At 40.1% G+C, this 13,259-nt stretch overlaps 1 protein-coding gene across 5 annotated transcripts in view; it reads right to left on the reverse strand.

Moving 5' to 3' along the window:
- Positions 1–13,259, reverse strand: part of CD2AP (CD2 associated protein) — an 87,025-nt gene that overhangs the window by 22,410 nt on the left and 51,356 nt on the right. For all 5 annotated transcript variants that reach the window (XR_010070472.1, XM_063330606.1, XM_063330603.1 and 2 more), the window contains 4 exons: positions 10,194–10,378; positions 5,760–5,868; positions 1,679–1,770; positions 77–181 (listed from right to left, as the gene is read on the reverse strand). Coding sequence is in view for 4 of the 5 variants with exons in the window: in XM_063330606.1 (XP_063186676.1) it covers positions 77–181; positions 1,679–1,770; positions 5,760–5,868; positions 10,194–10,378 (491 nt within the window). In the remaining variant the exon portion in view is untranslated. The remainder of the gene's footprint in view (positions 1–76; positions 182–1,678; positions 1,771–5,759; positions 5,869–10,193; positions 10,379–13,259) is intronic.

Below are 13,259 nucleotides of genomic sequence, written 5' to 3' on the forward strand. Positions count from 1 at the left end.
TGCTGTGAAGTCTTTTATTCCTTGTATTTCCACCAATACTTTTTTGTGATACTAAAAAATACACGTAAGAACTTACAGGGAAGTCTTTATCAGACTCTGGTATTTGAACAGCAAAATTATCTGGGAAGACTCCTTCTTTACCATTGAGTTCTCCTTTCCACCAGCCTGGCTCTCCAGTGTCCTAAAATAAACAACAGGACATTTCAATCAATATTTACTTCTTCCCCAGAACAGATACAGTTACAAGAACACTGTTTTTGCATTTACCCACAATATAAAAAAATTGTTTGTCTGAAATACCACATTTCTAAGAGGAATACTTTGGCCACCTTAGCAAGGGGAAACAGCTGCAGATCAGATCAGGTTTGGTCGCTTTTTGTTTTCTGAAAAGCAGGATGAAATTATATTACATCATATATAAGATAAGGGTAGAAGGATAAGATCTGCAAAGGGAAGGAACGTACATAAACCCAGTTATGACTCAATGCATAACATTCCATATTCTCAACTTCCTTGACCAGCAGCTTATTCAGTGAATACCTGAAGTGTAACTGGAGTAACACATAATTTTACTAAATAAAAGGGATTCTGACATGATTGATCAAGTCCACTGTTCTGAAAAGGGTGAAGAAGCAAGAAAGATACCTTACTGAGGGGAAAAATAGCCACATGTAGACGTAAGCAAAAAAAGAAATAATGGAGAATTAATTCAGTGGCACAGAAATCCATTACACGATCTTACTGGATTGAGGCCTTACTTTGTCCATAACAGAAAGTATGACATTATTTGAATATTGTAGCAGCATAAACAACAGCTTTCCCCTGTGCCTCAGATCCAAAACACTGCAGATGTCACTCCTGCGTACAAGTCCAAGTGGATTACTGCTGACACGTGCCACTGTCACCAGCACCAAGTAGTTCATCCCAAAGTTCAGTACACAACAAGGATAACTCAGCACTCAGTTCAGCTGAGATACGGAACAGGAAAGGAGAGGGGAAAAAAATAAAATGTAAAATAAAATTATCAAAAAAAAAAATCCCACTCCACAGAAACCTAAAGGAGGAAGCAGCAGGAAAAAGACCCGAAGAGGTGATCAGTGCTGGAAGTAAAAGTTTGCTGAAGTTTTCTTTCATTTCTCCCTCCGTCACCCTTTCAATTAAGTACAACAGAGTCCAGTTTCATTAGTATGGTTATTCTGAGACAGCAAGGATGTCTAACACCTGGACTTCATTCCCCTGCTTAAAACATGTGGTCAGTTTTCTTAATAATACCTAAATCAAAATCAGTAAGTACAGATCTTCATTTCTCTCCTTTTGACACCATAATACTTTCAACCACCACGTCTAGGTTAGCCTGATATAACACCACAGGAAAAGTTTAAGTTCTGAAGGTAAAAAGGCTATTTGCAAAGCTTTACCAATTTCCTCACTGAAAAGGCATTTGGTACTGGGCAATACTGATCCGCCCGGAATGTAAGATCATTTCCCACTCTGCAACACTCTAAGCGTCTCCAAGTTGAGAAGCAAAGGGTTGACTCTCACACAAGAAAAATCCATCCACAGAAGTATCTAATCCAACAGACCCCCCCCCCCCCCGCTCTCACATTTTACACGTTACCTACCTGTACAAAAATCCACAAAAGCTACATAATCGGTTAAAGCAGAACAAACATCTTACCTTACTGATTATCTGAATGATCTCGCCTTCTTTAAAGCTGAGTTCATCATTTGAGCCTTCATAGGAAGATATCGTCCTGCAATATTCCTTGGCTGAAACAAAGCAGTGCAATTAACTCCATTTGCATACCATGGGTAGGAACATACATAACATCAGCTCACTTACGCTGTCTGAAAGGAGAGCTCAGAAATTAACACTAGACCAGCCATCTAAGACTGTATTACAAATGTTCACTATGTCATTCGTATCACAAGAAAAGTAAGATTATACATGCACAGAGCAATGGAGATAAATCTTTGTGAAGCCAGTAGTTTAAGCTCTGAAACGTTTTTTCTACAACAGCAACTTAATTCAAGTACTCTGACTTCCGACAGAGAAGAGAGGAGCCTACTCACTTAGATTTGTAACCGCCTATCTAACCCTCCCCATAGCATTACATATTACATTTTCAGCTACCCTAGACAAAAATGGTTTCAAGCTTTTTATTGAATTTATATGATCTTTTCTCAAAATTGACCTAAATTTCAAGTTTGCAATCCTAATTCAATACATGCAATTTTTATTAACACGTGCAGTTAGAGAAACTTCAAGAGCCCAGGCAGCACATTTGCTGAAACTCTGCAGTGAAACCAAGTAACCGAAGCAAAGGAATTCCTTGGCTGAGCACCTGAAACCAGAGCCCGTCTGAGTGATCAATGCAGACAGTCACAGCCTCTTCTGCAAGAGTAGGAAGAATAATTCCTTTCTTTCCATTTGGTACAGTTCAATAACTAATCCATCTAAAATTGTGCTAACGATTGCAGGTAAAAAAGCAGGAGGATTTGTTTTCCTTTCCCATGCTAGAACAAAAACAACGTGAGAAAGGCCAAAATACATTAATGCAGAAGTCCCGACTGCAAAGAATTTTTGGTACCTTTTTTAAGCCCAGCACATTTAAAGTAACTGAGCTGATAAAAAGGCTGGATTTCTGTACCTGACAGATTAAGGAAGAGGAAGAAAACAAAAAAAAACCTCTAATGTGCTGCCATGACCTATCAGGTATTTGGCACTGACAACACACACAGATGAGCAGCTGCATCAACCCCCAGACAGAGAGCAGCACAACATCATCAGCAGGATCATCTGCAAGTCTTAATGACTGCCTTTGGCTGGATGGTAAGAACACAAATGAGTGAGTTGCAGCTGAATCTTTTTGTTGTTGTTGGATCTTGTTTAATCCACGTACAAATCTTCAGTTAGAAAATGCACAAATTGTATTCTTAAATAAAAGTCTACCTTGGTCAGTCCACTACGTTAAATGCAAAAGTATGCCAAGCTTAAGAGACAGATCTATATAGATATCTATATAGATATCTGCAGGTATGTAACTACACGAGTAATTGTAGGTACAAGAACTTGCGTTATTTTACTGCCTTATCTAGTGATCAAAAATGCTCAACTATAGATCGACGATATTGTGGTTTGTGAAGAATTACAGAAACATAAGCACAACCACGTCAAAGATAAATGTTCAAACTGAGGTCAAAAAAAAAACCCAACACACTGACTGCAAAAAAAAAAAATTCAACAGGTATACTACAAATATCTATCAAATTTGGGGATTTTATTCATTAGTAATGAGTAAATGTAACACAGGTGTAATACATTTCTGTACGTCCTAATTCTGTAAAAACACACGCATTTCCTCACTGCCTGGGGATTTGGCCAGTACAACTGAACTACTCAACCCTCCTTTCCTCTCCTCCTTCTACAAGCACTTCTCCCCTCCTCGCATACACCAAGCCCCACAACAGACAGAAAATGGTACCAGAAAGGGAAGGTTTCGCTCTGCTCCAGCTGCCAGGAGGGCTGGAGACAGGGAGCGCTGCACCCTGCAGGCTGCCACTGTCCCCATAGGTGCCAGGCTGCAAACCTCAGCAGCCAGCACCACCCGAAAGAGCCAGCCTGGTACTTTACAAGTATGAACAATTCACCACTTCAGCACCTCCTTTTGCAAGCCTGATATTCTGCCAGCAGTTAAGATGAAGAAAGAGTCCAGTTTAACTTTCCAGCATTTAAATCTAAGATGGTATTTACAAAGCAGTAAATCTGAACTTCACTAAATATTTTTAACAAAAGGTAGTTTAAAATTGAGTCTTTCCCAAAGACTTGGGACTCACAACACAGTAGCAGGAATTACAGATATTGTATTCTGACATAATGGGGGGAAAGAGGGATCAAATTGTGATTATTTTATTTTTTAAACAAAATTTTTTTTACATACTTGCACCAGAGGCCAAAACAAGCTTCCCAGAAATAGCAGAGCCACACCAAAATAAGCCACGCTAGTCTAAACATTTTAGAGATCTCTGTTTATTTGCTAACGTACTGAACACATTTTATTTTAAACTTGCTCTCTCAAAACTGAGGATGATATACATAAACTATAATATGGTCTATATTAAAATAAAAAACTCCAAAAAAGAAAACCAAGCTTTCTTCTAAAGGTCGTAAGTTCTTAAGTGGTGTCCATAGGTATTACCTCCTACTGATGTTCTACAGCATCTATTACCACTATACTTAAGTTCCTCTCTGATGTATTCATTTCCCTGGGGAGAAGAGACTCAGCATGGCTACGGGATGAGTCCAATTTCTATGCTTTTAGCATGAGGTGCACCTGAAATTATGAAAAGAGCTAAATACTGAATGTTCTGAATGCTCAGGACTGAACATTCAGATTTTTTAAGGCAGACTTGGGTTAATTTTTGTGCAATGTTTTAGACAAGTCAAATTTCACAATGCTCAGGGCTGTGCACTGTTGCTGGCTCTTACAGCAATAGACACGGAATGGTTTAAAAGCACAATCCCAAGATTATCCCGATTGTGAAGTTTAGTAAAGATTTCCAAGTTGCAAGTAAGATCAGCTTCCATCAAATGCACTGTACACAAATTTTTGCTGTATGCTTTGCAATGGCAAAACTTAAGTATTAACTACTCTCAAGCCATTGCACCAAACACTCCTTGACAGTATCAGCTGTTTGCAAACATGGTGATGCTATTTATAGCTATCCAATTCAATAAAGCTAAAATATGGCTAAAATGGCATGAATGGCCTAAAATGGCCCTATAACCTCCTATAGGTACAAATAAACTGGGGCTCTGACTAACAAACCTGCCATTCCAGGTGCCCTGTTGTGCCAGACTCCTGAATACAGGCAAAAAGTCAATTGTTTGTTGCAGTTTTCTTATTTCTGCAAATTATGTGTTCCATGTAAAACAACCCACTTGCACCGAAATAAGGTATTTCCGCACAAAACAAAAATATACTTGAAATTACAATACAGAAGTCGAAAAAATGTCTGCTCTGGAACCAGGCGAAACGAGCTGCTACACATCACATAATTAAGTTAATTCTTTATATGAGATTGGCACTCCCACAAGATGTTTTGGGTTGGCTTAAATATATCTCTCTAGATAAAACTAAGCAATTTGGTAGTTAAATGAAGTCATAATTTCTTAGAGATAATAAAAAAGAAAAATAAAATAAGAAGTTATTATAAACAGAACCACAATGGAACTGGATTATCTAGGGAACAGACTTTAACAAAACTTAAGCACCAATTTTCTGATGTAAGAAACTTAACATACGGTTATGACAGCACATGAGCAACTCCACAGTAAGTCCTGAGCTTAGAAAGTAACTTCTATAATCTAGGGACAGAAACGGAGTTAGGGGACTGGTTCCACAGCATCCCAGCTGAACACCAGAAACTAAGCAGAAAGTCAGTCTGTTTGAGCACGAAAATGTAGCAAATTAACACAAAGGGGCTGCTGCAATAAAACTTGGAAACCTAGCCTTATGTTGTTCTAGGAGACAACCCTACAAATGGTTTTGATTCGTCTTCTACAGAAATGGAAGCAAAAACTCTTTCAGACTCTTTTGCATTTGTGTAACTCCTCAAAGGTACAGAACATTACCCAAAAACCCAGTATACAAAAAAGTTTAAGATTTTAACACAAAAAAAAATTGACAACCAAATACTTCTCCAGAGAGGAATAACAGATGTACCAAGTAATAGATGTAAATGTTCATCAGCCTTACCTTTTGGTTTACTTTCAGCTTCTGATTTTACTACTTCTGATGAGTTTTCAGGTTTTGTTGTACTGGGAAAATGAATTAGCTTCGTTCCAGGGGGATGATTAGGTGATGGCTATACAAAAAAAAAAAAAAGAAACAAAAAGATCTTTGTTAACAAAAATTTGTTACAAGTTTTATTTTTTATTAGGCTACAGAACATCCTCAGTTTTTCAGTAGTTGAAATGACGTCAATGATCAACTCCAAGAGATTCAATGAACTTTCCCATTAAGTACTTAACTTACTGTAGTTACTTCATTACAGCCGCTGCAATAAGAATTTTGTCTACCGATTAACGACACAGCACAGCTTTCAAACTGGAAGAGAATCTCAGGACATTGGCAGATATACTTTGCAATCGTATTTCAGCAGTCCCAAGCGTTACTGTCCCATTGCCCTGAAAATTGCCTCCTCCAGCGCAGAACAGAAGCGGTTGTTTAACAGCTCTGCTGAAAGTCAGTCACTGACCACATTTACTTTGCACTGGAATAAAGCAGGAATATTCAGTAGCCATACACCACCTCAGCTGAAGAAACAATTTTTTTTAACTACTCAAACAAACATAAGAGCACATGAAAGCCCATTCCAGCTTCCCTTCATTCAAATCATTCATACGGAACAGAACCAGAACACATAAATGTCACTAGAGATTTCTCCCAAACGACAGCGGCGTTGCAACTGGTAACAAGTTTCAGAGTTAACATGTAAACAAAATAATTGTTCCAATATTTAGGGTTTTTTTTCCCCAGGAGACTTCCTGATTTCCCAGAAAGATTCAGACAGCTGCAGTTGCATCCGCTGTTTCACAGCTCTATGAGCTACAAACACGGAATACGATCTTACCGTCAGCGCTTACCTGAGCAGCCCTAACAGTGTTACTCATGTTAAAAATCCCATTGCCTTTAGTTACTCTGTTCATTTTCATTTACAGTTAAAACTTCACAGACTTCCTACTGTCAAAAAAACCTGGATTTACCCTCCTTAAAACCAGACGATGCCTGTGGGCTGGTGTGTGGTACCTCTGACATACCATAGAGGAAGCCACGGTCATTCGGGACATTCTCAGAGTACATATGCAATTTAACTTGCTCCAGAATGCTATATGAAGGAAGCACTAAAATAACCCACCTATTACATTAAACAATTCCAACATGGAAATAGCTCTCTACATTTCCCCCTTCCAAAAGGGGATGCAATTAGAAATACGAGAGGAAGTTTAGGCAGGCGGGGTATAAATAGCCTGAGCTCAGGAAGGATGCTGGGACCAGCTGAAACCCATCTCACTATCTCTTGCTGGAGCAGATATACTCTTCAGCACTTTGGGTACATCAGCGCTCAGCCTTCCTGTGCCAAACAGTCTCCAAGTTCCCCAAGGAAAAAAAAGCCCTCTCTAGAGTTTCCTGATCACAGCTTTTTTCTTTACCAGCTGAAAGACCAATAACGTCCTTCCAGCATCCCTCCATCTAACTCCAAAGCAGGTTGAGCACAAATCCACAGAAGCCATTCATTTTTGCAAGACTTTCATGAGAATTATATCCCCAGGCCTCTCCAGGTTGTTCTGTAAGTCAATCCGCCACTGGGATGAGTTCATCGACAAGCATATTAAGCGCTAAGCTCAACTGTTTATTTCATTGTCTTTAAACTGTGCAAAATGGTTTTCTCACATCATTTCCCCTCTTGCTGAGAAACAGCCTACGACACCTTTCCAGACAAGCCAACTAACACAACAGAGCACCAACATATTTTAGTATTTAGACACAGTCAAATAACACAATTCAAAATGTCTGAGCAGACTTCACATCAATTGAATATACTTTGAATCGGCTCTTCATACTCCCAAGTTACAAGGTAGAAAGTAGGGAAACACATTTTTCAATGATCAATCTCATGGCAAGAAAGCAAATTGAAAGCTAGGTGCCAAAACCCCAGTCTATCAGCATTCACATGAAGATGCAGTGATCCCACAGACTTCTGAAGGGACAAAGTCTGGAGAGAACAAGGAAAAATCAGTATGCCTTCATAGAATCATAGAATGGTTTGCGTCCTTGTTAAGGGACCTTAAACATCATCTAGTTCCAAACCACCTGCCCTGGGCAGGGACACCTGAACCAAGGAAAATCAATGTGCTTTCACAGAATCATAGAATCGTTTGGGTCCTTGTTAAGGGACCTTAAACATCATCTAGTTCCAACCCACCTGCCCTGGGCAGGGACACCTCCCACTAGACCAGGTTGCTCAAAGCCCCATCCAGTCTGGCCTTGAACACTTCTAACAATGGACACCCACAACTTCTCTGGGCAACTTGTTCCAGTGTATCCTCACCCTCATAATCAAGAATTTCATCCTTACGTCCAACCTAAATTTATCCTCTTTCAGTTTGAAACCACTGCCACTTGTCCCGTCACTACAGACTTTGTAGTAGGGGCTCCAGAATTGGACGCAGTACTCCAGGTGGGGTCTCATGAGAGTGGAGTAGAGGGAAGTTTTTGGATTTGGAGCCCCTACTACAAAAAAGATACGGACATGCTGGAAGGTGTCCAGAAGGGCCACGAGGATGATCGGAGGGCTGGAGCACCTCTCCTATGAGAACAGACTGAGAGAGTTGGGGTTGTTCAGTCTGGACAAAAGGAGGCTCCGAGGAGGCCTTCTTAGCGGCCTAACGGTATCTTAAGGGGGCCTACAAGAAAGCTGATGAGGGACTTTTTAGGATGTCGGGTAATGGTAGGACTAGAGGGAATAGATTAAAACTAGAGATGGGACAATTCAGACTGGACGTTAGGAAGAAGTTCTTCACCATGAGGGTGGTGAGACACTGGAACAGGTTGCCCAGAGAGGTGTTGGAAGCTCCATCACTGGAGACATTCAAGGCCAAGCTGGATGGGGCTCTGAGCAACCTCATCTAGTGGGAGGTGTCCCTGCCCATGGCAGGAGGGTTGGAACTAGATGATCTTTAAGGTCCCTTCCAACCCTAACAATTGTATGATTCTATGAAAAAAGTGTCTCTCCATCTTTGTAAGAAAGTTCCCTTTATATACACTGAAAGGGCACAGCAAGGTCTCCCCGGAGCCACCTCTTATCCAAGCTGAACAATGTTAGGAGAGAACATTCCCTGAGCTTCAAACAGAAGGTGACACTTTTGTAGCTTCCATTTTCTGAATCATCTCATGTTTTGACAGGACCAGACACAAAGAGGACAAACACCATGCCTACAGGTGGATGAGCGCTGTTCTTAGCACTGCTACAGATGGAAAACACATTCAAGGAAGTCTCTGTCCCTACCTTTTGCCCTACACCATTACAGTTATTGCTGTGGCAGCAGAGGAAAGCAAATCAGTCAGCAAAACAGCATTAATGACCATAACCCACAGACAAAAAATTGAAATTGGACAACACTTGTAAAGCTTTCTTGAATTGATCACCTGAGTAAAAACTGAAACACTGGATTATCTCAGCTGCCTTTAATTTATTGAAAGCTGAAAAAACCCATACATAAGCTCTTGGTATAAATGATGTGAAAGTTCAAGATAAAGGACTGATCACAGCTGTTGTGCTCCAAGGGATAAGAGGGCTCTCAGGTTCAGATCAAACTAGAACTCAAACTAAAGCAATTTCACTATCATCACATTATCGGCTCTCTCCTAAGCTTTAAGTTTGATAGAGAGAATGAAAATGCTCCTTTTCCCATTCACTCATAAAAAAAGGGGGAAAAGAAAATGAAAGAGGATGCAAAGTTGCAAAAGAGTATTTTTCAGGCTTGCACAATCAACAGTTTATGTAGCTCGTTAACCTAAGACATGACCAAAGCCAAAAGCTCGGGAGCATTCATTGAAGGACATTTATGTTGGTAATGACAGCTGACACCTAGAACAGCAATCTCAACATCCACCAAAATTTGAAAAAACCCAAAACCAAACCAAAACAAACCCCAAACCAAAAACTAAAGAAACCCCCAAAATATTCCTTGCTTTAAAGGCCAGGTTTAGCTTGTAAAGGAAGATTTAAGAGTCTTGTCCCACACTGTATACAAAGTCTGTTAGAAAGAGAACTATGAGAGACCTTGTACTGTAGATGTGTTGAAAAGTTCTCATGTCTTACACCGCACGGCTTTGAAACGACCATGTTTACATCAGCTTGGTTTTCCCTCTCTAATATTTAAATACCAAGACATTTGAAGAGCCCTTTTGGATATAACTTACTATGAAAGAAGTTTGAGGGGGGGGTGTTTTGTTTTACAGGCAAGAGCCCTATGAGATGATTATGGTCTGAATGTGGAACAATATTGACAAATTTTAAAGTGGCCAGTGTATTCAGCATGTGTAAGATATTATGTCTTTAGATACCATGTCTTGTAAATTGTTTTTACAGGAAACCCAAAAATAACAGTATGAACTGCTACAAACCTTATCTTGCTTTTTATCTTCTGATTCATTACTGGATAATCTTGTCTTAAGTTTCACTGAGCCCTCTTTAAAGATATCTCCGAACCCAATGCCTCGGATTTTCTTTGGCTGTGCTGGTCCAGATCCAGGTTCACTCCCATTTCCTGGAGAGACCACAGGTGAGGTAGGACCACTGAAAACAGATTCTGAAAGAAAAAAAAAAAAGTTTTAATATCTGAAATTATTTATTTGCTTTTCTGGGGAAAAAAAAGTTGAACGCAGCTGTGTGCCCTGCTCTTGCTAAACAGTTTTTCTAGGAACATTATTATAGCTGTAATACCTCACATTTGTTCTATCTGTATATTTAAAATAAGACCATTTGAAATGACACCAGTATTGCACTGAATACACCGGCAACTAAGTCATTAGATCACTAGTATTTCTTGCTATTTCAGTTCTCGCTCAGGCTCTGCAGTCTGTTAATGTCAATGTTATGTTTTCCATTAGTTTTATGAAACATTGCTTACGCATCCTCTGCAGATGTGTTTTTAGTCCAACATTTAAAAGCTGCTGAAAGCGATAATCAATAAAGGTCCATAATGAGTCCTACCCATTACCACAGGAAAAACACAGTGTGTTTCAGTAGCAGAGTGATGCCTCTCAAGACAAAGCGAAATTTTCCTAAGGCTCAAAATGCACTATCAAAAATACCCGAAGAGAGTGTTTTGCAAATTTATTTAAATAGCTTTTTAACCTGATAACACTTAAAACCTATTTTAAGAGTTAAACATACAAATCATATGTAGTCATTTGAGATTAATCACTGGTACATAAAGATTAAAAGGATCGTAAATATTTTGTTAAGTTTCAAGGCACAACATTTATCCACCCCAAAAAAAAACATAGTTCAGAGAAGAACTTAATTTAGGTGTCAGGAGCTTTTAAGACTTTTTTTTTTTAAAGCTATAGGCAAATCTGTTAAAACCTACAAACTAGCATTCATGGGCAAACTATTCCCATGTGCAGAATTCCAAGAGATAGTCATGTGAAAAGACACAGCTTTTATAAACTGAATTCAAAGCAGCCTCTACATCTTTTAGCCTTTCAGTTAAGTTCTTCCCAGCACATGCACGACTGGGAATTGCAATAAAGATTAAAGCTTCTGCCCTCAACCATAAACTTAGGGGTTTTGATAATACCATGAACTTACATAGCCCTTTGACTTCAGTTTCTCACTTTTCCTCAACTGAGTTACTCTCCACTTAGTTATATCCCTCTTAGATATCTAAAAGGACAGCTAGAAATTTCATTCATGAGAAAAGTCCAGGTTGCATGTTTGAAAGACTAACTCAGCAAGTGAGGCATTGACTGTTTCTCAGGAGTGAGGAAAGTACTAGCAGATACTTGAGATCCTGACTATGAAAGTACCAAGCATTGAATACAACCCCCGGGGGTGCAAGGGGTTGAAAACCCTACCTTGTTAGTTTCTGTCAGAAAATACAATTACTTCAAATTACTGTTCAGTCCCACTAATCTCAGTATTCAGGAATTCAGACCAACACGCACCCATTTATAAATTCAGCTCACCAAACCCCACTGAACTCAGGGAACTTGACCTCCAAGGAGACAGCCACTGAGCTATTTGGGACTGCTCGACTCAAACAACTCTTGCTTTACGCTACTGCAATTATTTCCACAATTTACCACAAAAATCCAAGCCAGACTTTTCTTTCCTATCTCTGAGCAAACCCTTGTTAGAAACAATCAATACTAAACATCTTGTAAATGAGGTGCACATTACTACAAGGCAAAAAAAAAATATTATTTTTTCCCTTGAACATTATATGGCTGTCTTTAAGCATCAATTAACGTGCATTAAGATGTTGTTCTCAAAGAACACTCCCACTCCAGCAGTATCCCATCAAAGTCACCCAGCCTTTTGGTGTAGAAATTTTTCCTCTAGACCTCCCCTGGCACAACTTGAGGCCGTTTCCTCTTGTCCTATCGCCTGTTCCTTGGGAGAAGAGACCAACCCCCACCTCGCTACACCCTCCTTTCAGGCAGTTGTAGAGGGCAATGAGGTCTCCCCTCAGCCCCCTCTTCTCCAGGCTGAACACCCCCAGCTCCCTCAGCCGCTCCTCACAAGACTTGTGCTTCAGACCCCTCACCAGCTCCGTTGCCCTTCTCTGGACATGCTCCAGCACCTCAATGTCTTTCTTGTAGTGAGGGGCCCAAAACTGGACACAGTACTCGAGGTGGGGCCTCACCAGTGCCCAGTACAGGGGGACGATCGCTGGCCACACTGTTCCTGATACAAGCCAGGATGCTGTTGGCCTTCTTGGCCACCTGGGCACACTGCTGGCTCACGTTCCGCCAGCTGTTGACCAACACCCCCAGGTCCTTTTCTGCCGGGCAGCTTTCCAGCCACTCTGCCCCAAGCCTGTAACGCTGCATGGGGTTGTTGTGACCCAAGTGCAGGACCCGGCACTTGGCCTTGTTGAACCTCGTACTACTGGCCTCGGCCCATCGATCCAGCCTGTCCAGATCCCTCTGCAAAGCCGTCCTACCCTCAAGCACTCCCGCCTAACTTGATTTAGCCACAAAGGAACGGCTAAATATAGATACTGCCTTAAAAACATTCCATTGTTAGATTAAAACATAATAAAGAACCAGGGCCCCCTTCCCAGGATTCATTTTAAGTGGAAGCTCTCTGTACTGTTTTTGATTCAATTCAAGTTTTAATTCTCAACTGACATGGTCAAACGCTTAAGTTTTGTGTTAGAGAACTCACGTCTGTGAGAATAAGACTGAATAAAAGCTATTAAACTGAAGAACAATTTTATATCCAATACTAAAAAAAGCTCAACTCTGAATATGTTAACATTTCTAGTGATAAAATGCAGAACATACATTTGCAAGATCAAGACCTTGACTGCAATTTTATTAGAAGTGTACTGGGAGCAAGACGGGTATCTTGATACTCAGCATCAATATTTGCTAGAATGAAATTAAATACTTATCGTTCTTATGAAGCTTGAATCCTTTATTTTTGTAAATAAACTGTAATACAACCATAATACTTCCAAT

This window comes from Chroicocephalus ridibundus, chromosome 3 (assembly GCF_963924245.1).
Source record: "Chroicocephalus ridibundus chromosome 3, bChrRid1.1, whole genome shotgun sequence".
Lineage (NCBI taxonomy): Eukaryota > Metazoa > Chordata > Aves > Charadriiformes > Laridae > Chroicocephalus > Chroicocephalus ridibundus.